The 23879-nt window shown below is 50.3% G+C and overlaps 3 protein-coding genes across 4 annotated transcripts in view; 1 reads left to right on the top strand and 2 right to left on the bottom strand.

Moving 5' to 3' along the window:
- Positions 1 to 782, bottom strand: part of uqcrc2b (ubiquinol-cytochrome c reductase core protein 2b) — a 25954-nt gene extending 25172 nt beyond the window's left edge. Inside the window, exon 1 of the mRNA XM_069905489.1 lies at positions 656 to 782. Within this exon, the coding sequence (XP_069761590.1) occupies positions 656 to 673 (18 nt within the window). The 5' untranslated portion in view covers positions 674 to 782. The remainder of the gene's footprint in view (positions 1 to 655) is intronic.
- On the bottom strand, positions 769 to 23872 carry LOC138746884 (kelch-like protein 3). The gene is given in 17 exon segments (XM_069905484.1): positions 769 to 1048; positions 1880 to 2043; positions 3002 to 3289; positions 6521 to 6634; positions 8380 to 8621; positions 10289 to 10454; positions 14674 to 14820; positions 16278 to 16454; positions 17939 to 18067; positions 20639 to 20756; positions 20758 to 20786; positions 21555 to 21741; positions 23068 to 23091; positions 23094 to 23315; positions 23317 to 23373; positions 23375 to 23641; positions 23643 to 23872. Coding segments are annotated over 13 exon segments (1788 nt in total). The 5' UTR covers positions 23751 to 23872; the 3' UTR covers positions 769 to 1048; positions 1880 to 2043; positions 3002 to 3289; positions 6521 to 6634; positions 8380 to 8464.
- On the top strand, positions 1985 to 5066 carry snu13b (SNU13 homolog, small nuclear ribonucleoprotein b (U4/U6.U5)). Of its 2 annotated transcripts, none has more exons than XM_069905492.1 (3): positions 1985 to 2345; positions 3088 to 3208; positions 4671 to 5066. In XM_069905492.1, exons 1-3 carry the CDS (start codon positions 2217 to 2219, stop codon positions 4931 to 4933), a joined length of 513 nt encoding a protein of 170 aa, XP_069761593.1. In that variant the 5' UTR covers positions 1985 to 2216; the 3' UTR covers positions 4934 to 5066. The 2 variants fall into 2 exon arrangements, with proteins under 2 accessions (XP_069761593.1, XP_069761594.1); XM_069905493.1 differs by lacking the exon at positions 1985 to 2345 and adding an exon at positions 2445 to 2598.
- Positions 23873 to 23879: the final 7 nt, after the last annotated feature.

Raw genomic sequence — 23879 nt, 5'->3', positions numbered from 1 at the left:
CCGGGCTCCCCCCGCCCCCCACCGTGCCACACACAACATGGCGGCTTCGCGTACCCGTGTCACGCACAACATGGCGGCCGGGCTCCCCCCCGCCCCCCACCGTGCCACACACAACATGGCGGCCGGGCTCTCTCCCCCGCGCCACACACAACATGGCGGCTTCGCGTACCCGTGTCACTCAAAACATGGCGGCCGGGCTCCCCCCCGCGCCACACACAACATGGCGGCCGGTCTCTCTCCCCCCGCCCCACACACAAGATGGCGGCTTCGCGTACCCTTGTCACGCACAACATGGCGGCCGGGCTCCCCCCCGCCCCCCACCGTGCCACACACAACATGGCGGCCGGCTCTCTCCCCCCCGCGCCACACACAACATGGCGGCTTCGCGTACCCGTGTCGCACAAGATGGCGGCCGGGCTCCCCCCCGCGCCACACACAACATGGCGGCCGGGCTCTCTCCCCCCCGCGCCACACACAACATGGCGACTTCGCGTACCCGTGTTACGCACAACATGGCGGCCGGGTCTCCCCCGCCCCCTCCCTCCCCCCCGTGCCATACCCAACATGGCGGCTTCGCGTCCCCGTGCCACGCACAACATGGCGGCCGGGCTCTCTCCCCCCCCCGCGCCACAAACAACATGGCGGCTTCGCGTACCCGTGTCACGCACAACATGGCGGCCGGGCTCACCCCCGCCGTGCCATACCCTACATGGCGGCTTCGCGTCCCCGTGCCACGCACAACATGGCGGTCAGCTTCTCCATGCCACGCACAATATGATGGTGTTCTTTATTGATGATCTTTTTGATGGTCTCTGTATTGCATGGCTTGTTTACATTCTTTATCAGTTTACAGTTTATTTTTGCACGACCAGTAAGTGCTGTGCCGCCAGGAATAATAATCTCAGGGTTGCATATGATGTATGTGCTTGTATGGAACTACCAGTAATCGCAGAGACAAGCTGAGGGAACGATAGGCTCTAATACACAGAAGAACCAGGATAGGAATGGCCCCAGGACCATGGTGCAGGAGTCATCGGGTAGGAGTCATCTGTGGGCAATATACAACCGACAATGTTAACTAGATACAATGGAGGAAACATCACCACATTCACCCCTCCTTTTAGAACAGGACCCCCCCCCCCCCCCCCAACTCCTCCCTTAGATCTGGAACAGTAAAAAAACTGCCAAGACTAAAGGTTTAGTGTCACCAGTGACCTCCTCTGTCTACAGGACCTACAGGGAGCAGGATTGGGAGTAGTCTGATGTTCCACCAGCCGGCTGTCTACAGACAGGGTCACCGTTGGTCAGACGGAGAGGGGTGTGTCAGGGCGATGTGGTCACAGAACTGAAGGGAGGTGGGGTCAGTGCCCTAATGGCAGAATCACAAATGGCAACAAGGAAGCATACAGGAGGGAGATAGATCAGCCATTAAATAGTGTAATGACACCAAGGCCTCTTCACCCCGCTACCATCAGGGAAAAGGTTCAGGAACCTGAAGGCGACCACTCAGAAGCTCAAGGACATCTTCTTCCCCAATGCTGTCAGATTCCTGAATAATCAATGAACCAAAGAAACTGCCCCTAAAATGATAAGACAAAATGACTTGATCCAGTGTGTAAAAGTAGATGACACATTTTTCTTGTTTATTTTCCATTGTGTGATGACATTGTTTAATGGTTTTATTGTGTTGTATATGTTGAATGTTTATTGGTTTTGGGGGGGGGGGGGTGGGAAGGGGGGGAGGGAAGGGAGGGGGGAAAAAAGGGGAGAAAATGCCACTGTGTATATTTAAGAGGGAAATGTTGGTATGTATTTTGGTTGACATGGTTCACAGTGTGAAAAATAAAAAAATTCTAATTAAAAAAAGAAACTGCCTTACCTTTCGTGCACCATTATTGCTAACATTTTATTTTATAGTAGTCATAAGATGGTTATAACATGAAAGACACAATGAAGGAGATGATCGTGGACTTCAGGAAGACCTTGAATGACTTGAAAGACCCTGAAGAAGTTCTGTTTTCACTGAAGTTCTCCTCTCTTCCCCTAAAGAAATCCCGTACGTGAGACCAAAACAAGTGCAGCTTCCACCACCATCCCAGCAACACATTCCAGGAACCCACAGCTCTCTATATAAAATAACTTCCCCTCCTTCACTTTATACACGTTCTCTGGTGTTTACTGATCCTGCTCTGGGAAACAGGTGCTGACTGTCCAGCATGTCTATGCCTCTCAGAATCTTGTCGACCTCTATCAAGTCTCCTCTCATCTTTCTTTGCTCCAAAGTGAAAAGGAGGAGCGCTGAGACCTCAAATAAACAACGGAGCATGGGCAAGGTCGAGATTTCGGTGAGAATTTCTAGACCCGGTGTATAGGATAATTTTTTTGTTGGGTCGTCCTATACAAAGGCATCTGCGGTCATTGGGTCATCCCGGACGGAGGTGGCGCTCACCCCCAGTATGAGGCGGAAGTCGGCGCTTGTCGCAGGCGTGCGGGACCGTGCGGTGGGCGAGCAGCGTATCGGGACCTGTCCTCCGTGAAGAGGCGACCGAGGGCGCGGAGAGCGGCGGTGGGGAGTCGGGTCACGGCGCGGAGAGGATGGTGAGCGGGCGGCGGCGGCGGGACCGGGCCCACATGGAGAGGCGGAGCGGGCCCGAGGGGCCTCGAGGCCAGGCGGCGCCTGGAAGGGAGGGGGGTCGTCCCGGGGAGGGAGGGAGAGTCCCAGGGAGGAGGGGAATCTCAGGGAGGGAGGTTCCCGGGAAGGGAGGGGGGGGGTCCTGGGGAGGGGTCTCAGGGAGGGAGGTTCCCGGGAAGGGAGGGGGGGGGTCCTGGGGAGGGGGGGGTCTCGGGGAGGGAGGTTCCCGGGAAGGGAGGGGGGGGTCCTGGGGAGGGGTCTCGGGGAGGAAGGTCCCGGGAAGGGAGGGAGGTCCCGCGGAGGGGGAATCTCGGGCGCCTGCCTACAGAGCCTGATGAAGGGCTCCGCCTGCTTCTCTATCTCTGGTACCTGCTGAGTTCGTCCAGCGCTGGGTCAGTTAAGTAATGGGCTTGGTGATGATCTGACTCCTAAACCCGTGTCCTTCTCTATCACAGACAGACCAAGAGGTGAATCCAAAGGCCTACCCGCTCGCAGATGCGCAGCTGACCAGGACCATACTGGATCTGGTTCAACAAGCGGGCAACTACAAGCAACTCCGGAAGGGGGCCAATGAAGGTAATGTTGGAGGGGAATCTGGCCAGTTCATTCGACGCACCATTAAGCTATTGCTGATCTGCTTCCTGATGTCGAACTGTGCTGCAGTTGGGAGGAGAAACGGGTTTTAACAAGGACAAAGTAATCTCTTAGCATTTGCATTAGGTTGGAAGTTTATCTGTCAAATAGTACAACGTGGTTAAAAGACAATGCTGGAGAAACTCAGCAAGTCAAAGACTGTCCTTTATGCAGCAAAGATAAAAGAACCTGACTATATCTTGATGAAGGACTCAAACCTGATTGAAACTTTGTTACACAAAGTGCACTGACCTGCCGAGTTTCTCCAGCATTGTTTTTATAATTTACAACATAGAAATCTCTTTGGCTCACAGTGTTGTACTGACTTAATAACCTACTCTAACAACTGCCTAGAATTTCCTACACCATGGTTGGATGGCAACACTGTTGGTTCGGCCCCATTATAGCACCATTTATCAGGACTGGGGCTTGAATCCCACGCTGTCTGTAGGGAGTTTGTACATTCTCCCTGTGTTTGCGTGGGTTCCTCCCACTGTTCAAAGCATAATAGGGATTGTAGGTTAATTGAGCAGCACAGGCTTGTGGGTCAAAATGACCTGACACTGTTATGTGTCAAAATTTTTAAAAAATTAAATTAAAAAAAACCCCACCTATCTAATAGTCTCTTAAAAGATCCAATTGTACCTGCCTCCATCGCTGATGTGCCTCCATCGCTGATGTGCCCCCACCACTCTGAAAAACTTCTTACAGCCCTCTGCACTTACTCCCAAACACAAATCTCTGACCCATGTGTTAGCCATTTCAGCCCAAGGAGAAAGCCTCTGGCCACCCACACAATCAATGCCCCTCATTACCTTGTACATTCTCATCCTCCATCGCAAAGAGAAAAGACCAACCGCTCAACCTCTGGTCACCAGCCATGCCTTCCAATCCAGGCAGCTTCCTTGCCCTATCTGCACTTTTTATGTGGTGTCCACATCCTGTAGTGAGGTGACCACAACTGACCATCAACACTGAGCATGGTATTTTGATTAATATGGTTCATAGTGTGAAAAATAAAAAAATTATTTAAAAAAAAAACACTGAGCATGGTTGTTTCAGATTGCAGTGAGACGATCAATTAGCACCAAGCCGGACAGCACAACAAATTGGGGAATTGCAATTAGTAGAATGGGTAATAGTGGCATTGTGTCCCTTCTGAGGAAGGGGAGTAGGTGCATGATAGGTGGGAGGGGACATCTGTTACCTGAGGATTGGTGCTGAATCTGTGGAGGGAGTTGTAATCATGGCCTTGAGCTTTTGTGGGGGGGGGGGGGGTTGGTGACAGGGTGTAATTGTTCTTTCCTCCCAGACTGGGTGGTGACAAGGGGAGATGGAAGATGATACACTACCTGGGGTGGTGAGCTGCCCTTGCCTGGATCTGACCTCTCCTCTTTCTTTGCAGCAACCAAGACACTGAACAGAGGTATCGCCGAGTTCATCGTGATGGCAGCAGATGCTGAACCCCTAGAGATCATTCTTCATTTACCGCTTCTGTGTGAAGACAAGAATGTGCCGTACGTCTTTGTAAGGTCCAAGCAGGCTCTGGGTCGAGCATGCGGCGTGTGCAGGCCTGTCATTGCATCGTCTGTCACCATAAAGGAAGGCTCACAGCTGAAGCCTCAGATACAGTCCGTTCAACAGGCAGTGGAGCGTCTCCTGGTGTGAAATGCAGCGAGAGTAGGGTACTCGAGGCAAAACTGGATGTGCGTCTTTCTGCTGGACTCTTTAAACTGCTTTAGAAAGTAGTGCTTGGATTACTTGTGTTCCTTGGTTTTCTTAAATAAAATGGTCATCGTGAGGACTTTTGTCCCCTCCTTTCAAATCCTGCCACAAGCTAAATTATGGGAAGCAGGAGGGCTAGTCACCCCCACAGCTTTGTTCAATCGTTCAGCAAGGTGTTGGGGGGGGGGGGTCGTTTTCCCCAATTTCACATTCTTTTCTGCCCATGTGCTTCCCAAGAATCTCATTCCATTTTTCATTCATTTGTGCCAACTACAATGAACAGTCTTAACAGGTCATCTCTCGCATTCATGCAGGAAGTTGTGGGGACCAGTTATAGGGAGAGGTTAGATAGGCTAGGTCTTACTCCCTGGAGGGGTTATCTTGTAGATGTTTATAAACACCAGTGTGTGGATAAACTGAATGCTCAGTCTTTCCAGAGTAGATGGTTCTAGAACTCGAGGGTTTTAGTTTAAGAAGAGAGATTTCTGAGGGACATGTTTTTCACTCAAAGGGTGGACCATATCCGAAATGAACTGCCAGAGGAAGTTGTATAAGTGGGCACAATTCTGATATTTGGATAGATTTCTGGCCAAACAGCAGCTTAGAAGGCTAACTTGGTCAGCACAGACAAGATGGGCCGAATGGTCTGCTCTGTCTTGGAGTTGAATTCTGTCACCCTTGCGGGAGGGAATTTCAGATCCCATGAATATAAACATAAACTCTCAGTCAACCTTTAGCAATTAACAAATCCACTTCTTGTGATTGTCAAGGATATTGTAAATATTACATACATAGAACATTACAGCTCAGACCCTTTGGCCCACAATGTGCTGACAAAAGAAACCTACTCAACAATCTAATCCTTCCCTACCTCACACTCAGAGGCTTCTATTTTTCTTTCATCCACGTGCCTAAGCATCTCTTAAAAGTTCCTATTATACCAGCCTCCACTGCCACCCTGTCAATGCATTCCAGGCACCCACTACTCTCTCTGTATGAGGGGTAAAAAAAAAACACCAGCCTGTGATCTCCCCTGAACAGTCCTTCCCTTCACTTTGTACGCATGTCCTCTGGTGTTTGCTGATCCTGCCCTGGGAGACAGGTGCTGGCCATTCACCCTGTCTATGCCTCTCAGAATCTTGTCAACCTGCTCAAGTCTCTTCTCATCCTTCTTGGCCCCAAAAAGGCCCCAGTTTTGTAACCTTGCCTCGTAAGGCACGTTCTCCAATCCAGGCCATCTTCTCTTCATAGCTCCATACCTTCCATTAAATGCATTTGATCTAGTGTCCCAAGGAGAAGGATAATCCACTCCTTGCGGCATCCCATCAGCCACAACAGTCCACTGAGGCACATTTAGTGTTCCAGTTGTACCACAATGTCCTGACCTAGGCTAGGTATCAAATAAAAGAGAGACCAAAATGCCAATATCTACAGACACTATCTGAAGGAATCTTTTGTCCAGACAGAAGCCCTGGACTAGTGGTGTATCATAGCAGGGCAAAAGAAAACACTGGTGAAGTGAGCTCTTACCTTGGGGCTGGGGCCCGAAACGTCTGTCATGTATCTCTACCTCCTATGGACACTGCGAGACCGGTGAGTTCCTCTTTTATCTTTTAAGGTAAACGCTGAATATATGACAATAAACTGAAAGATTCCAGGAGCAAAAGGTCAGTGTTTTATTGAGAACATGAGGCTCCAGTTTGGCTTTTACAGGCCACAGTGGCAAACAAAAATATTTCATACTAATTTCTAACAGCCACAGAATTTATACGAAATAGTTTTAACAACTTTAATAATTTGAAATACTGAAGTATAAAAACAGTTAAACATTTGAACAGTGATTTACCTAAAACCCATAGGGTTTATACATCACTGCTGCCATTAAAAATTTACACTGCTCGTGCAAAAGTATAGTCGTGAATTTAAGCTATTATTTGTGCAACAAAATCGAACAAAAAACGTGTCAGCTCTCAAATCGCCAATATTTAAAAGATCTAAGAATAAAAGGTAGTTTTATTTCGTTAGCCAAGACACTGGGGGAGGAGAAACAGCACCTCAAATTAGACAGAGAAATTCACAGCAACAATTCTTACAACTAAGCCTTAACCACAATTCTCGTGCAAAGATGCCAGCTTCCTTTGGGGAGTTGCTCTTCAGCAACAGTTAACCCCTCCACTGACAGTTCACTGTGCGTGATATTTAGGCTCATGGTCAACCGAAGCTGGCGCCTGGCCAGCGCTGTTGATCATCTCGTCGCACAATCCTTCCTTCAAGGCAAGGCGAGAGGAACCCTTTCCTGGGAGTGGCTCGAGGGTCAGGCATCGCCATCTGCCAACATTAGTTTACTACCCTGTCGCTGGCTGCAGTACTGTAACCCATTTTAAAATGTGCAATGAAAAAAGTTGAGTTTGAACCTGTATCCTTACTCAAATTAATAAAGGTGGATGTTCAGGGTAAAGAACTTTTAAACCAAGCTGTAAATTTATATCCCCTTGAACTGTGCAAGTTTACTCCTACCCAAGACTGCAAACTTGGGAACAAACATTATTGCAGGTAGATGGACGTATACATCTCAAATGATTGGTACAAAAATAATTCTCGATTCATCTTCAGGTACAGTGAAGTGTCAATGTTTATACTATCGCAAAACAGCTGAAAAGCGAAAAATAATATTTTTTTGTTAAATTGATGCTTTCCAACTGATGAGAAGTTTGGCTAGATCTGTGCAGATGAGGGCATCTGGACACTACCGTAAATACTTCAGATTTTGCAGTTTAAGTGACCTACTAGAGCAGGGCTTCTCGACCTTTCTCTTTCCCCTCATGTACCACTGTAAGTAATGCCTTACTAACCAGAGCACCTGTGGCAACCTACACCACAAGTGCTCTGAGGTCAGGAAGGGATTACCTAAGGTGGTATGTGGAGAAGCCCTGCTCTAGAGACTGCAGATGCTGGAATCTAGAGCAAAAAAAGAAACTGCTCAGCAGATCGAGCCGCTTCAGTGGGAGAAGCAGGAATAGATGAACCTTTCACATTTTGATGAAGGGCTCTGTTCAAAACATCTCCCCCTGAAGCTGGTCATCCCTGGCAGAGTGTCGGAATGTGGACACCAAGATGTCCCCAGGAGGAAGGAAATGACCTCGTTTTATGGCGTTTTTGGAACCCTGAAGTATTAATTTGGAGATGCATCCAGTGCGTTCAGAACCCGACCGCCGGTGAAATGAGGTTTTCACCTTTGATCGGGCAGTGAGGAGGAATGCACCCTCCAGGAGACCCCTCCCACATTCCTCGTCAAACCCATGGAGTTTTGTATGGGGTCATGTCCCACTCTGCTTGTTCCCAGGCTGCATGTGCTGACATAGAACCCAAAAGTGCTTGGATAAACGTACTTGGGAGAGGAGCGGAGTGTCCTTGGGAGAATTCGGCCAACTGTAGCTGATGGCTCTGGACCAGAGGCGATGGAAGATGCACCCATCAGTCTACGCTAACGCCTTGTGCTGAGAAGCCAGGCCACGTCTCGCTGTGCACCAGGACTGTAACGCAACTCAACCAGCTGCGACATGTGAGCATCTCTCCGAATATCTCCCACTTCCCGTTCTCCTCACTGTACTGCTCGATGGTGTCGTGGTACCTGGAGATGGAAGGATCCAGAGGCAGAGATTATCCTGACTTCAACGATTCTTCATGCATACACAATCCCAAATTCATTCACACCTGATGCTGGATTCAGAGCCACCTCTGTCTGCAGCACAACTCAATCTGCTGGAGGATCTCCGTGGTCAAGCAGCAACGGTTGGAGAAGATAGTCAAGATTTTCGGACAGAACCCTTCACAAGGTCTCCACTGAACAGTACAGCATAGTGCTGACCCTTCAGCCTTCAATGTTGTCCCAACCAAAAATACTAAATCCTCCAGACCCGGTCGGTAATCCTCTATTTTTCTTCTATCCATGTGTCTTAAATGCCCCTAATGTTCCAGCCTCCACCACCAATCCTGGCAAGGCATTCCAGGCCCCCACAACTGTAAAAAAAAAAACTTACCCCTGACGTCTCCCCTAAATTTCCCTCCCTTCACTTTGAACACACGTCCTCTGGTGTTTGCTGATCCTGCCCTTGGAAACTGGCCTGGCTGCCCACCCTATCTATGCCTCTCAGAATCTTGTAGACCTCTATCAAGTCTCCTCTTATCCTTCTGCGCTCCAGAGAGAAAAGTCCCAGCTCTGCTAACCTTGCCTCATAGACTTATTTTCCAATCCAGGAAACAGTGGTAAAAATCTCCTCTGCCCCCTCTCATAGTCTCCACATCCTTCCTGTAATGAAGTGAGCAGAACTGATGATGGGTTCCTCTCAGCAATATTGGTTGGTCTGCTGAGCTCCCCCAGCAGAGTGTGTTCTTGCAGCCTCCTGTGTGGTTATTCAAGATTCCTTATTGTCATGTAATAGTTCATAACATGTAATATTACACAGAATTGCCTTCTGCCTACCACAAGGCACAAAGAGTCTCCATTGTTTTGCCCGTCAGCCCTTGCAGTTCAAGAGAAAAAGAAGCAAAACAATCCCTTCAGTCATTGAGTGTCCGTGGTTGGGGTAGTATTCGGTGATAGGCAGAAGTGCCAATGAAAGAGACAGAAAGATAATGGCTGACATCGGTGATGTCCTCTCTGGGACAGACAGACACGGAACAGGGCTACAGTGGAAGTGGTGGCAGAGGGGTCCAGTTTCATTTGGCATTGGATCCAGCACAGACACTCAAGCCAGAGATGGTACGAAACGTGAAAATCTCCACCACAAGACAATGTGGATGAGAGAAAACAAAATACAGTAAAATCCTTGTTATCTGCAATTCAAGCAACTGGTTAAAAAAAATTGTGGAAAATAAGAAAATAAATAGGCAAAAAATACGATTGTTTAAACTGGTGCCCCTGAGTTGTCAGTTCGCCAATCCATGCAACACGTAATCTCAAGCAACCGGTAAATACACTTATCTGGAGTCTACCAATCTCCACAGGTGCCGGATACTGTACGGCACTGTCAAAGGCCCTTATCTAGAAGCACAAACATTCTCTTTCCTCAGATGCTGCCTGACCTGGTTTTTAACCAACCTCTTGTTTTTACCTCCACTTTCTGGCATCTGCAGTTTATTATTGTGTTTGGGTCAGTTTCAACACCTCTGTGATTGGTTATTAGGAAGGTGATGGAATCGGATTGGATATCGGACATTTTTTTAGCTGGTCTGAAGGCCTTCGTCCTGATGCCACCAGCTGTGTTTAAAACCCATTCTGCGAGCAGTGGCACGTACCGATCCCATCCTTCCTCTCCTCCCATCACATAGATCTTGTCGTTGATCGCAGCCACCCCTGGCCGGTAGCGGCGCTCCTTCATCGGGGCACACATCTTCCAGGTGTTGGTCTTGGGGTCATACTGCTCCACCTTATCAGTGTTTTCTGTGGAGGCGTGCCAGCCACCTGGAGGAGAGTCACACATCTCAACGTCAACGTCACAAACAGTCGTTTCACCCCCGCCCCCGTGTCCCTCAACAACCTCTACAGGTGCCCCTCTGAAAGCCTCCTGTCAGGGTGCATCACTGCGTAGAACAGGAACTGCTCTGCCCCAGTCCACAAGAACCTGTAGAGATTTGGGAACATGGCCCTGATCATCACCTCCTTCTTCACACCTCCCAATGTCTTGGAAAAGCAGCCAACATATTAAAAGACTCATCCCACCCTGGCCACCATCCTCTTCAAACCACCCACCCACCCCCCCCCCGCCCACCTCCTGTGTGAGGTTCAAGGACACTTTCTAGTTTGCCAAATCTCTCCAACCAGATGGCATTCCGTCTGGGCCCTCAGATTTCAGATTTATTGTATTGTCATAGTACATACACGACACAACATCACGTACATCTCTGAGATTCCTTTTGTATGGGCGCAGCAGAATTACCACTAATTGGTAGTGCAAAACTGTACACAACATTAACATGTAAACAGATAACGAATGTAAACAAACTGCAATACAGAGAGAACAAAAAGAAAATCAATAAAGTGCACATGTGGAGGAAAATATGAACACAAAGGGTTAAGGGTTCACCTATAAGTTGTTTACAAGAACATACAGGAGTCAGTTGCATACTGCTTAAGTGGAGGCAGGAAACCTCAAGGTGCGATTTAGCAGACACGCTTATCTGCAGACATGATAAGCTTTGGAATTCTGTGTGTGAAATATAAAGTGTTCACAATCACTACTCTGGAGACAAAGTCTTGGAGAACAGGTTCAGCTTTATTTCGAGTCTGCAGAGTCAGGTGTCCCTGGTCTGGAGACACACCGGAGGTTCAGAATCATCACTCTTTTGTGCAGTCCCGCGTTCAACATCACCCCACCTTCATTCACCTTCTTCCAATCAGAATCCCAATACATTACAACATTCTCCTTCTCCCTTCCATCAATCCAGGTATCACTCAGTTCCTCCCTCTTCATACATCGTATGTTATGTTAATTAGTTCATTCCCTCCCTTCGGGGCGTCTAAGTTAATATTTATGTCTCTATTAAGCAAGTCCAGTACTAGCTATAGACTACCTTAGGTCACTGTACCAGCCTGAACCAGATCCTTGCATCCTTGGGGATCCTGATAGGAAGGGGCCCACTAGCGAGTACCGTCTACTCTCAAGCTCTAATCTACATACTTTGCATTCCATCACTTTTCACAGAATGGTGCGATTAGTCACTTCCAACCATTTTTCACATGAAAAACAATGATTAAATTATTGCCAAATGTTGAGAATGATAAACATAAACTATTGTCAGGTTGACCGCAACAGGAAGCCCACATGCAGGAATGGACTGCCATTTATTGTAAATAAACTCTTGTTAAAACTGGCTGTGGGCAGAGCAAGCTCAGGCTGGGTGCTGGCCATGCTCTCCAAGATATCTTGCTAATAAAACTCTTCCGAAGAGTTACCCTGGTGTCGGTAGTTCATTCTTTCTCTGCAACAAATTTGGCGCTGCGAGCAGGGTCCTATTTGACAGGATCACGAACCTGGGACTGAGGGTCCCGTAGGAGTGAGTGGGCGACGGCCCTAGCCAAGAACCTAGCTGAAAGGGGGTGAGGCAGGCTCACACACCAAAATCTCCGCTTGAAAGGGTGAGGTGATGTACAGAGAGTAGGAGTTTCTCGAGGCACCGGTGCACGCGCTGTAAAGTAAGGGAACTGACAAGTGTGTATATATTGTACCACTGTTGTTAAAATTTAACAAAAGACCAACTTGGGAAATCAGCTCAGCAAGGCAATTATTCCCAGTCGAGCACACAAGTCTGTTCCCGGGCCACAACAACGACCCCCGATGAAGAAAGCCACTAAAGACCCAAGGAAAGGAACAACGGAGACGTCGCCAACTGGTAGGAGATCCGTTGCAGCCTCTGGGCTCTCCAGCTGACATTGTGATGAGAGAAACGGGAAACTGGAATTGTGCCGTCCCATTCAGTAATGATCTATATGGGTGGTTCACGAATGAATAGCCGTACGGGGGAAGTTTTAATTTAAAGCTGATAGCAGATCTGAAAGAATCTACTAATAGTGAAGGAGGAGACCCCATTTGAGATCTCGGATATTTTAATGGGTGTTTTAATAAGTGGACTGTAGAGGAAAATCTGAACACAAAGGGTTCACCGATAAGTTACATACAAGACCCAGTTGCAAATTGCTTAAGTGGAGGCAGGAAACCTCAAGGTGCGATTTATCTCTGCAGACATGATAAGCTTTGGAATTCTGTGAAACAATGATTCAATTATTGCCAAATGTTGAGAATGATAAACTATTGACAGGCTGACCACAACAGGAAGCCCACATGCAGGAATGCACTGCCATTTATTGTATAGAAACTCTGTTAAAACTGGCTGTGGGCAGAGCAAGCTCAGGCTGGGTGCTGGGCATGCTCTCCAAGATATCTTGCTAATAAAACTCTTCCGAAGTGTTACCCTGGTGTCAGTAGTTGATTCTTTCTCCGCAAGAGCACAAGTAAGAGCCCTTACTGATGGAGTTTGTTGTTGAGAAGTCTGATGGTGGAGCGGGAGCACCTGTTCCTGAACCTGGGGGTGTGAGTCTGTGGCATCAATACCTCTTTCCTGATGGCAGCAGTGAGAACAGAGCGTGTGCTGGGTGGTTGGATCCTTGATGATTGCTGCTGCTCTCCAACAGCAGCATTCCCTGTAAATGTTCTCGACAGTGGGGAGGGTTTTGCCTGTGATGTCCTGGGCTGTGTCCACTACCTTTTGCAGGGCTTTACACTCAGGGGTATTGGTGTCCCGAAACCAGACCGTGATGCAGTCGGCCAGCACCCTTTCCTCCACACCTCTGTAGAAATTTGCCAGGGTTTGCAATGTCATAACAAATCACTGCAAACTCCCGAGGAAGTAGAGGCACTGATGAGCTTTCTTCACAATGACATTAGTGTGTTGGCTCCAGGAACGATCCTCCAAGATAGTGACTCCCAAGAACTTAAATTTGCTCACCCTCTCCAACTCTGATCACAATGATCACTGGATTATACCTTCCTGAACAATTAACTCCTTAGTTTTGGAGACATTGAGTGTGAGATTGTTGTTGGTGCACCTTTCAGCCAAGTTTTCACTCTCCCTCCTGTTTGTTGACTCATCCCCTTCCTTGATACAACCCACTACCGAGGTATCATCGGCAAATTTGTCGATGGTGTTAATGTCGTACCGAGCCCCACAGTCGTAGGTGTAAAGTGAGTAGAACAGGGGCTAAGAATGCAGTCCTGTGGTACTCAGGTAGTGATGGAGATTGTGGAGAAGTTCTTACCAATCCTCACTGATTATGGTCTGGAAGGGACTCTCCAGCCTGACGGCATTAACATCAACTTTTCCAGTTTCTACCAGCCCACTTCCTGTTCTCCCTCTCTTCCCCGTCCCTCCATCGCCTTTCCTCCAGCTCTCCACCCCCTTCCCAAAACCAAACCTCCCCCCTTCACTGTTTGCTGCTGTGCCCACCCTCTCTTACCAACCTATTACCTCCTGCCTGAGGGACTGTGCTCCTCTAACCCCCCTCCTCCCCAAACCTTGATGAAGGGCTTGAGCCCTAAATGTTGGTTCTAATCATCTTGCTGTATGAAGTAAACCAGGTGACCTACTGAGTTTCTCCAGCGTTGTGTTTTCACAAGTAAGATTACGTTGCCTCTGCTCTGAACCAGCTCATCTCTGTGTAACTCTACCCATCTGTTCTGTGCCTTGGATGTACAATATATGAGATGTCTACCTGATGCACCCAGGAAACAGACTACCCCCATGTGTAAACCCACAACTGATGTCACTGGGGATGAACCAGTAACGACCCCAAGGAGAAGCATAAAGACCGTTAGCAGAAAAGTCTCAGAGGACAATCCACGATTGTCTGCAAGGAGTTTGCACATTCTGTCATCTCACGTTCCAAGGACAGGGTTAGTAGGTTAATGGGTCACATGGGGATGTAATTGGGGGTTCCAGGCTCATGGACCGGAAGGGACTGCGCGGCGTCTCCGAGTTGGGAGATGGGGGTTGGAAGCGACAGGATTTTAGAAGCACAACCAGTATTGGGAATTTTAATATGGGGATGTTGGAACTCCTGAACGATGCCAGCCAGGTACATGCAAAGGTCGCGACGGGCACTACAGAAATGCAAGTCTCTTTCTTACCGATGACGTAAATCTTCCCCTGCAGGACACAGGCCACGGAGCCAGAGCGGGGGATCTGCATGGGAGCCACCTCAGACCACGTGTTGGTCTTCGGGTTGTACACCTGGACCAGGTTCATGCCATCTCCATCTTCCAGCACTGCTCCACCTGGGGTGGGGGGTGGGGGGAAATCAAACCAGTCAGATTCTACCTCAGTATCTGTGCTCCACAAGGCGAACCCAGCTGTTCGGGCCCATCGATCCAGCTCCAGCATTCAAATCATGGCCGATGTACCTCTTCCAACCTTGTTCCCTATCGAAACGCCTCGAACGGGCAGAGCAGACGCCTTCGGGAACACAAAGCACTGGGATTCGCGAAGGTCCCAAAGCTTCCTGCAATGTACCAAATCCATGAGAGACATCCCTCTTCCCCCACCCCCCAGCTCACATTTTAATTCACAAAACAAATCAACGGGGAGAACTGGGCCTGTTTTCCAGAGTGTAGGTGGTTGAGTGGGAGTTGAATTGTGGTCAAGATGGTCATGAGGAGTAGAGACGACGCGAATTGTGTCAGTGTTTCCAGGAGTGGCAGAACCCCAGGTGAGAGGGCGTAACTACCAGGTGAGTAGGTTTGATTTAGAAGGGACAGGAGGGGACAGTGGGTGGTGCATGTTTGGAGTAAGCTGCCAGATAACGCGGTGGAGGCAGGAACGTTAGCTTTGTTGAGGAAACATTAATATCGACAATGATGGGCAGAGATTGGAATAGTATGGGCCTCATGTGAGTAAATGGAAGAAAGCTGGGTTGGGGGGGGGAGAAATTCGGCAGGGGCACAAGCTGGGCCTGTTCCTGTGCTACGGAACTACAATGATCCCCTCCCACGTCCACCTCAAACCATCTCCAACAGAACTCAATAGACGCCAGTCAAGCAGCGTCTGTGGAGAGAGGAACCAGCCCACGTTCCAGGTCAGGGCCTCTTCCCCAGGACCCAGAGAGTTAACCGGTTTCCCTCACCGTGGAGGTAGCTCCCGCAAGTTGGACTGCTTCCATCTCCTGGCCTCCACCCGGTTTGGAAGGGTCAGTATCTGGGGCACACACTGTTGTGGGGAGTGGGTGGGAGACAATCACTTCCCCCCAAAACGTAACCAGACCAGGGCAGTTTCCCCCACAAATCCAGGGGAAATTCCTGCTCAGAATAAATTGCCAGGTTGAAAAAAAAATCAGTCTTGCCCACAAGCTGGGAGCCCAACGTCAATCAGGCTGGATGCTGGACACCAGATAACAGACGTGGAGCAAATGGAACTGGCCCAGAATGCCAACAGGGTCATCAACGAGTTGGGCAAAGGGGCCTGTTCTGTGCTGCAAGTCTCTCACGGATGATGAGCAAAACTGGGCAACATCCAGCCCGTGATATTGGTTCGAGCCATGAAGATTTCCACGCCCATTAACAGACCCTATCCAGCCTTGATCCTTCTGGAGGTTACCTTTCCAATTGGGAACCATTTGGGACGACGTTGCTGCCTGCAAAATCTTGGGAGCCCTGAGAGGGCAAGAGAAGCCTCTTTACTTACAGCAACCCCACCCCCACCCCTCAGAACAGGAGGTTGAGCTTTGCTCCCACTTTACCTGCCACGTACAAGAGACCGTACAGAGTCACCACAGCCGGACTGGTCACCGCTATCTTCATGGACTCCAGGAAGCGCCAGGTGTTGGTCCGCGGATTGTAAATCTCCACGGAGTCCAGTCGGGATTTCCCCTCCCATCCTCCCACTGCAAACACGTAGCCGTCCAACATGGCCAACCCTGATGGAGAGAGCACCCAGGGTCAGTACAGTATCTCTCACAGTCACCCCACAGCCCTGGGGCTCCAACAGCCCCACCCCCCAACCCCCACACACACACACCCCTCATTCCCGCCAGTGTAAGACAGTAAAGAAGTGATTGTTCACTCTTTGGCTCTGCTCCTGTTTGTTTTAATTATAGCGCGGGTCAACTTCAGGACGCAGCCCCAATCTCTGACCTCCCGCACTCCACTCTCTCTCCATTTGCATGGTTGCAACAGGCAAGAATTTCCATGCACGGTGGGAATGATGCTATTACAGCCCAGCCAACTCTATTCGAATCTGGCGCTGACTGTAGGAGTTCGTACATTCTCCCCTTGTCCTCATGGATTTTCCCTGGATGCTCCAGTTTCCTCCCACCCTTCAAACCATACGGGATTGGACGTTAATTTGGGTGTCATGGGACAGCAGTGGTTTCAATGGCCAGAATCAGCTTCTACTGAGCTGTAAATAAAATTAAAATGTAAAATTACCAGATGGTTCATTTTACAGCTGGATTTTACACAGTAACCAAACTCTGGCTGCCAATGGCATCCCACCCAGGGATGTTGTGGCCATTCTCTGTAACGGCTCGGTACTGGGTCACCAGGACCCACCAAGGTCACTGTGGAGGTGGATTTCAACGATTAACCCACTGCCTTTTGCTGGCACCAGAACGAATTTATTGTCATATACACAAGTACAATGCACAGGGGCAAAGAAATTCGTACCTGCCCAGCCACATTAAAATACATCAATTACAATAGGACAAACTAGATTACAATTTGCCAAGACAGAAACATATTATTAAATAATAGAAAAAATCAGATTCCGAGTTGTAGCTGGTGTGAGAAATGAGCTGGGTTTTTATAGTGTGGACAGACGTTCTGGTGGCCCTGGAGTAGTTTGTCATTTGGGTCAATGTAGCCCAGCAAGGATCAAGAGTGTTTGGAGGACATTTGGGGAGGGGGGAGTGAGAAAATTGTTCTTGAACCTCAAGGAGGTGGTGGTCTTCAGATGTCTGGACCTTCTGCCTGAAGGGAGCAGTGAGCAGAGCTTGCGACCGAGGGTGACGGGGGTGGGGGCCTCAGAGCTGGTGATGGACTGGGCGGGATGTGCCACTTCCTACAGCCTAGGACCAGCACCCCTTCCCCACTCACCAACAGAACAAAGTACTGGGATAGCAGCTGGGCCACCATCATTTAAACACAAGAGTTTTAGGGCAGCACAGGTTCGTGAGCCAGAAGGGCCATGTCGTAATTAAAACTAGCCCCAGCAACTTGGCAGGAAATTCCCCACCTTTCATCACTCCCCAGATTATGAAAAGAATCAAAAGTACGTGGGTAGACCGCAGGCGCACGGGCAGACTGGCACGCACAATGGGGTTGTTGTTTTCTGCATCGAATAACTAGAACAACTTCAGTGAACATCACGGGAGGGAGGACGGGGTCTGGGCGAGACGATTACCCAGTTCAGACCGTGTCACGTTCATGGGGGCCATCTCATGCCAAACGTCATGGCAGACATCGTAGCGCCACATCACCTTGCTTGCAGACCCGTTGGAATACTCCCCTCCAGCCAGGTAGAGTGTCGAACCTGTGCAAAGTGACCAAGGTTTATTCCCCACCAAAGGTAAAACACAGACTGCAGTCGCTGGAATCTCCAGCAAGGTACGGACTTGGCAGTCAGGTAGCATCCCACAGAGAGAGGCGGTCAACGTTTCTGGGTGGGAACCGTTAAGTATGAGATACATCGTGGTAACAGGCCCTTCGGCCCATAATTCAAAACACAGAAATGCTGGAGGAACTCATCCGGTGTCGCGGTGTCCATAGGAGGTAAATGTATATTACCCATGTTTTCGGGCTTGAGCCCCTCCTCAACGTACATCTTTACCTCCTACGGACAGTGCGAGACTGGCTGAGTTCCTCCCGCACTTCTGCGTTTCACAGCGTCTGCAGACTTTCACCCTTTCCACCCCACACAGCCTCATAACCAACCAACCCCTTCCAGCCCACACCGCCCAATGACCAACCAACCCATCCAGCCTACGCCACCCAATGACAAACCAACCCCTTCCAGCCCACGTCACCCAATGACCGACCAAAGCCTTCCAGCCCATGCCACCCAATAACAAACCAACCCCTTCCAGCCACGCTGCCCAACGACCAACCAACAACCCCTTCCAGCCCACGCCTCCCAATAACTGACCAACCCCTTCCAGCCCACGCCGCCCAATGACCAACCAACCCCTTCTCACCCACGCTGCCCAATGACCAACAACCCCGTATGTCTTTGGTGCGTAGAAGGTGGAGCACCCGGAGGAAACCCAGGGACACAGTTGTTTTTGCAAACTCCTTACAGACAGCAGAGGATTAGAACCCAAGCAATGCGCTGCACTAACCGTGAAGTGGGGAAGGGAGATATCAGACAGGAAAAGGGGCAGCAGGAGCCAGGGTGTGGGCAGGGTACTAGACAAATGAAGGTGGGAGAGGTGGAAGAGAGAACACGGTGGAGAGGGAGGTTGGAGGGAGTTGATTGTGGGATGGGGGTTATCTAAAGGTTACTCAAGGTTCATGCTACCTCATATGACCAAGGCAATGAGCTCATCAACCATTATCTGTCTATTCATTACGCATCGGAGCTTTTTAAATTTAGTTACATTTTTACATAACAGGTCCTTCCACCCCACGGGTTCGTACCACCAATTACATCTAATTAACCTACACACCACTGGGTACGTTTTGAATGGTGGGAGGAAACCAGACCTCCTGGGGAAAACCCAGGCAGACACGGGTACAAACCCCTGTCTCGGTCGCAGGCGCTATAACAGCCCTTGACCACTACGCCAACTGTACTGCCCCAATTATTGTAGTTTCATTGTGGTTCTTTTCAATAAAAGAACTGCAGCTGCAGTAAAAACCTGCTGCACTGACATTGTTCCACGTGTGAGACAATAAACCGCTCATAATTCTCGATCTTGAGGCAGATCGATTGCTTGAGCACCAGTTACAAGCTGCGAATAACATCGCAATGTTCCTTATTCAAAGGAAGCGAACATTGTAGGCAATCAACTTTCCTTCCCCAATTCCCTGAACAAGGGAACAGGGAAGGCTCCCTCATACTGACCGCTCGGATGCACACAACAGCCCAGAGCAACATCCCTGTAGGACATTACTGAAACCATACAACTTGCTTTACAATAATCAGGCAGGGTCCAAAGTGACCAGTTAAATCATTACGTTATTATTCTTTAACAACCTCGCACTCAACGTGAGCAAAACTCAGGAACTGATCATGAACTTCAGGAAGGGGAAACCAGGGAACACAAATCAGTCCTCATCAAGGGGTCAGCAGTGGAAAGGGTCAAGAACGTCAAATTCATGGGGGCCTCCATGTCAATGCAATCACGAAGAAGGCTCGCCAGCAGCTATACCTCATGAGGCGTTTGAGGAGATTCTGTACGTCACCGAAGACTCTCGTAACTTCTACAGGTGTCCTATGACGGTGGTTGCATCACCACCTGGTATGGAGGTGTCAACGCTCAGGACAAGAAAACTCAGCCTGCGGACATCGACACAAGGGGTATTTTGAGAAAGCAGTCTCTATCCTCAAGGACACCACCACCCAGGCTATGCCCTCTTCACTCTACTACCATTGGGTGAAAAGGTACAGGAGCCTAAAGACGAGTGCTCAGCGGCACAAGGACAGCTTCTTCCTGTCCGCCATCAGATTCCTGAATAATCCAGGAACCCCAGACACAACCTCATTTTCTCTACTTTTGAACTAATTTATAGCAAAAATTTGGACTACACGGTAAAGCATCCAATTTTGCGACATGTTCATGACAATCAATTCTGATTCTTTCCTCTCCTCCCCACCCCGAGGGATTTAAACACACATTTCTGGATCAGTTTTCCAGAGCTCTAATAAACCCTCCCAAGGTTTTCTGGATTCTGCTGAGATCATAAACCACCCAGCTTCCCACCACCTCCCAAGGGTGCTCTGCGAATTAAGTGGATGGAGGAATTCACCCCTCTGTGTGGGGGAAGTGCACAAGAGCTGCGGAGAGGGCATTGGGGGGTGCGTGCGAGCTCTCTGAGGGCAGTTAGTGAGTGCCGATGGGCAAACCGCCCGTGTGACTGAGCAATGGCAAGACTGGGAGCCTACCTGAGGCAACCAGGCCGTGCTTACTGATGGCGAAAGGCAAACAGGAGAGGCAGTTCCAGACACGGCCGATCGGGTCAAAGGATTCCACGCTCCGGAGGACCACCTTTTCATCCTCCCCCGCCTGCCACGATGATCAGCTCGGTTATCCCTGGAAATACAAGGCACAGTGAACTCCCAGTGGGCGACACGCCCACGCCCCCGGCGGGCAACCCACTAAATCCCCCAGCTCCCCCCATGTCCCACCTCTGTGGTTTCCCAGCACCCAAACTCCCTGTTTACCTTCGTTACACTTCACCTGAGGTTTAGGTTGCCCCGTCTGTGTCCCGGTGACTGAGGGCTTCCTTCAGGGTGGTGTCGAGGTGCTGGATCCCACCCCCCCACATCTGCCTTCCAATTGCGTGAGAGGATCAGGGACACCGAGGAAAGGCGACTCGCCTCAGACCCGTTTTTGGAGTCAGCCCAGTTGAGTTTCCCTCACCGGTGGACCAGCCCCCAAGATGCTGGTGACAGGATTGATGCCTCATTACCAACATCTGGACCCCGCAGGAGTAGATCCAAGTATCACCCCCCTTCCTCTTGGATCAGTGATTGCAAAGGGTGGCGAAAAGGTAGCCCACTGCCATGAGAAAAGTAAAATGGTGGCGCTGCTGTGACCAGTGGTGCAGAGCAGGGAGCAGCGTCTCAGTGCTCCACCGCAGGGTCCAACCGCCAAGACAGTCATCAGCTCTGTGTAGGCTTTGAACGGCCTGTTTAAGGAGCTGATGGTGGCTGAAAATTGCCAGGCTTAATATGGTTTGGGCCATTACTCCTTATAAAGCTTGGCCAGATTATCCGGTCCTAGAGGGCTGGCAGGCAAGAGGTTGCTCTGAGTAGGGAAAGGAAGCAGAAGAGGCTATAGGAATGCGGCCATGCTCACCTGTTGACCTGCGAGGGCGGGTACGAGGTCCGAACAGCTCAACACGTCGGTCTTGCAGCAGGAGATAGTTCTTAGCCTCAGTGATGAGGCGTTGGCATGGAAGGGAGTCCTGGACAATACTCTGGGCTTCAATGATGTCGTGCATGTAATAGGGGCTGATTAAAGGCAAACGTATATGCTCCAGGATCTGAAAGAGTTCCAGCATTTAGACCCCCTGTCCTTCCATCTGTCCCCCCTCCACCACCTCTTGTTTGAAGATCACACCATCTCATCTGGATCGCCGACTCCAATCCTCTCCAGCCCCACCTCACCCCGGCCTCCTTCCGCCCCCATCTCCAAGCCGACAAGAATTCCTCCCCAAACCTACCCCCACCCCCATGAGAGTCGTACAGCACAGAAGAGGCCCTTCAGCCCAAATTGCCCAGGCCGATCCCATCTGGTCCATGTCCTCTCCATATGTCTGTCTAAATGTCTTTTTCTTGGCACTTGCGCTGAATTTGACCCAGAGAAAGACAGCAATTGGCCACTGGGAGGGGTCTGATGTCGTGGTGGACAAAGTGAAGGTGGTCGCTGGACCAACCTCCAGTCGTTGGCCATTCTCCCCGAGGTACAGGAGGCTGCACCAGAATTCGTCACAACATCTGCCACTTTCCTCTGGCACCTCATCCCAGATACACACCATCTCAGCATTCTCCAGCCAGTTCCATTAACCCCCTCCTCCCCAGTCTCTACATCGGACGGACTGGGCCTCGCCTCTGTTCTGCCCGCCACAACAGTGTGGATCTCCCAGTGGCCGCCCGGTTCAATTCCCTGCCTCGTTCCCATTCCGAGACCGTCCCCTCCCTCAGCACTTCCCAACCTTCTATCTCCAACCCTCTCACCCATATCCACTGATGACATCTTGCCTGTGACCTTGTCTGGTTTCGCCCTCGCGTTTTATCAGAGAGCTGCTGGATTTTTGCTTTCCGTATATACTCAAGTATAATTTTTTGGTTTAATGTTATGGGTCAGGGAATTTTGATGGGCATATGGTCACGGTGAGAGGTCTTGACAGTCAGGACTGTAGGGAGGTTGGGAGTTCGGATGAACGGGCAGCCAGGGCAAAGATCCGCATTCGTGGGCTTTGGGAGCTTCAGTTGTGTGGACAGACGGTGAGGAGTATCTGCTGTTTGGGGGGTTGGGATTTTGGTGGGGTGGGCTGACAATTACACGAATATACAAGGTATAGCTTGAAGAACGGCAGGCTGAACGTGATGATATCTTTGTGCACTGCCTGTGACACTGGGTGAGGGATGGCTGAGTTCCTCAGCATTTCATGTGTTTTATTACAGCATCTGCAGGCTTCTGGATCCGAGAATGAGACTGACGCCAGACACACCCTTACCCGTGCCCCTCCTCTCAGCCACATCACACCAGGTACAAACCCTCCACCAATCCAGCCGTCCCCGTGTAACTGGAGCCCCATCCACCCCCACCCTGCACTCAGCTTCGAGGGGCGGAATACACCCTTCACCTTCTCAAAGTTGCGTTGCCTGGACTGGTCCCTTCAGCAGCCAGAGGAGCACGAGCATCGAAGACTTTCTCCTCCTGGGACACACACAGGTTGTCGCTGGAGATGATCTCAGTCAGCTTCCTCCGGGAGAGGGAGAGGAACTCCTCCTGGGTGTGCACCTCATTGAAGTGGTACAGGATGTAGGCCCAGCTCTTGGCCTGCAGCTCCCCACAGGCATGTGCCTCTGCAAAGCAGTGGATGCCCACGCAGGTTGGTCGCGTCTAGTTGGCGCTCCATGAAGCGACAGCAGGCCTCTCGCACAGTGCGCCACGTCCAGCAGGTTGGCAGCAGCCAGCAGGGCCTGGACGTTGGCCCGGGTGATGCGGACGCAGGCAGTGTAGGCGTAGGTCACCAGCAGGCCCACCATGTGGGCCTCCACCCCGTTGATGGCCACTCGCTCCTGCCGTGACTCCAGCAGGCCTGTTGAGAACATGGCCCGGAAATAGGAGCTGAACGAGGCGAGCACAATGCGGTGGCAGGGAATCTCCTGACCGTCGCAGCACAGTGTGACGTCGCAGAATGCCTGACTCAGCCCACAGGCCCTTCAGCCCCTCCAGAACCTTCTCCGAGTGCCTCGCCTCAAAGAACTCGTCGCCTTCATCCTCCAGCTGGTCAGGAGTGTCCACATCCAGTTGGCGCTCCATGAAGCGGCAGCAAGCCTCTTGCACAGGCGCCACGCACAGCCCTGACAACGGAGACGGAACTGTATTTACCTGGGAGCAGTCTCACCGGAGGCATCGCAGCGCAAGACAGGATCTGCTCCGCTCAAGGTA

The sequence above is a fragment of the Narcine bancroftii genome, chromosome 12 (genome assembly GCF_036971445.1).
Source record: "Narcine bancroftii isolate sNarBan1 chromosome 12, sNarBan1.hap1, whole genome shotgun sequence".
Classification (NCBI taxonomy): domain Eukaryota; kingdom Metazoa; phylum Chordata; class Chondrichthyes; order Torpediniformes; family Narcinidae; genus Narcine; species Narcine bancroftii.
The sequence above is the reverse complement of the archived record's forward strand: the minus strand, read 5'-3'. Positions and strand labels throughout refer to the sequence as shown.

Bases quoted from the DNA above. Each gene is read 5' to 3' on its own strand.
- snu13b (XM_069905492.1), top strand. From the start codon at position 2,217: ATGTCTATGCCTCTCAGAATCTTGTCGACCTCTATCAAGTCTCCTCTC. The intron at 2,346-3,087 runs GTGAGAATTTCT...TCTCTATCACAG, and splicing joins TGGGCAAGGTCGAGATTTCG to ACAGACCAAGAGGTGAATCC. The intron at 3,209-4,670 runs GTAATGTTGGAG...CTTTCTTTGCAG, and splicing joins CCGGAAGGGGGCCAATGAAG to CAACCAAGACACTGAACAGA.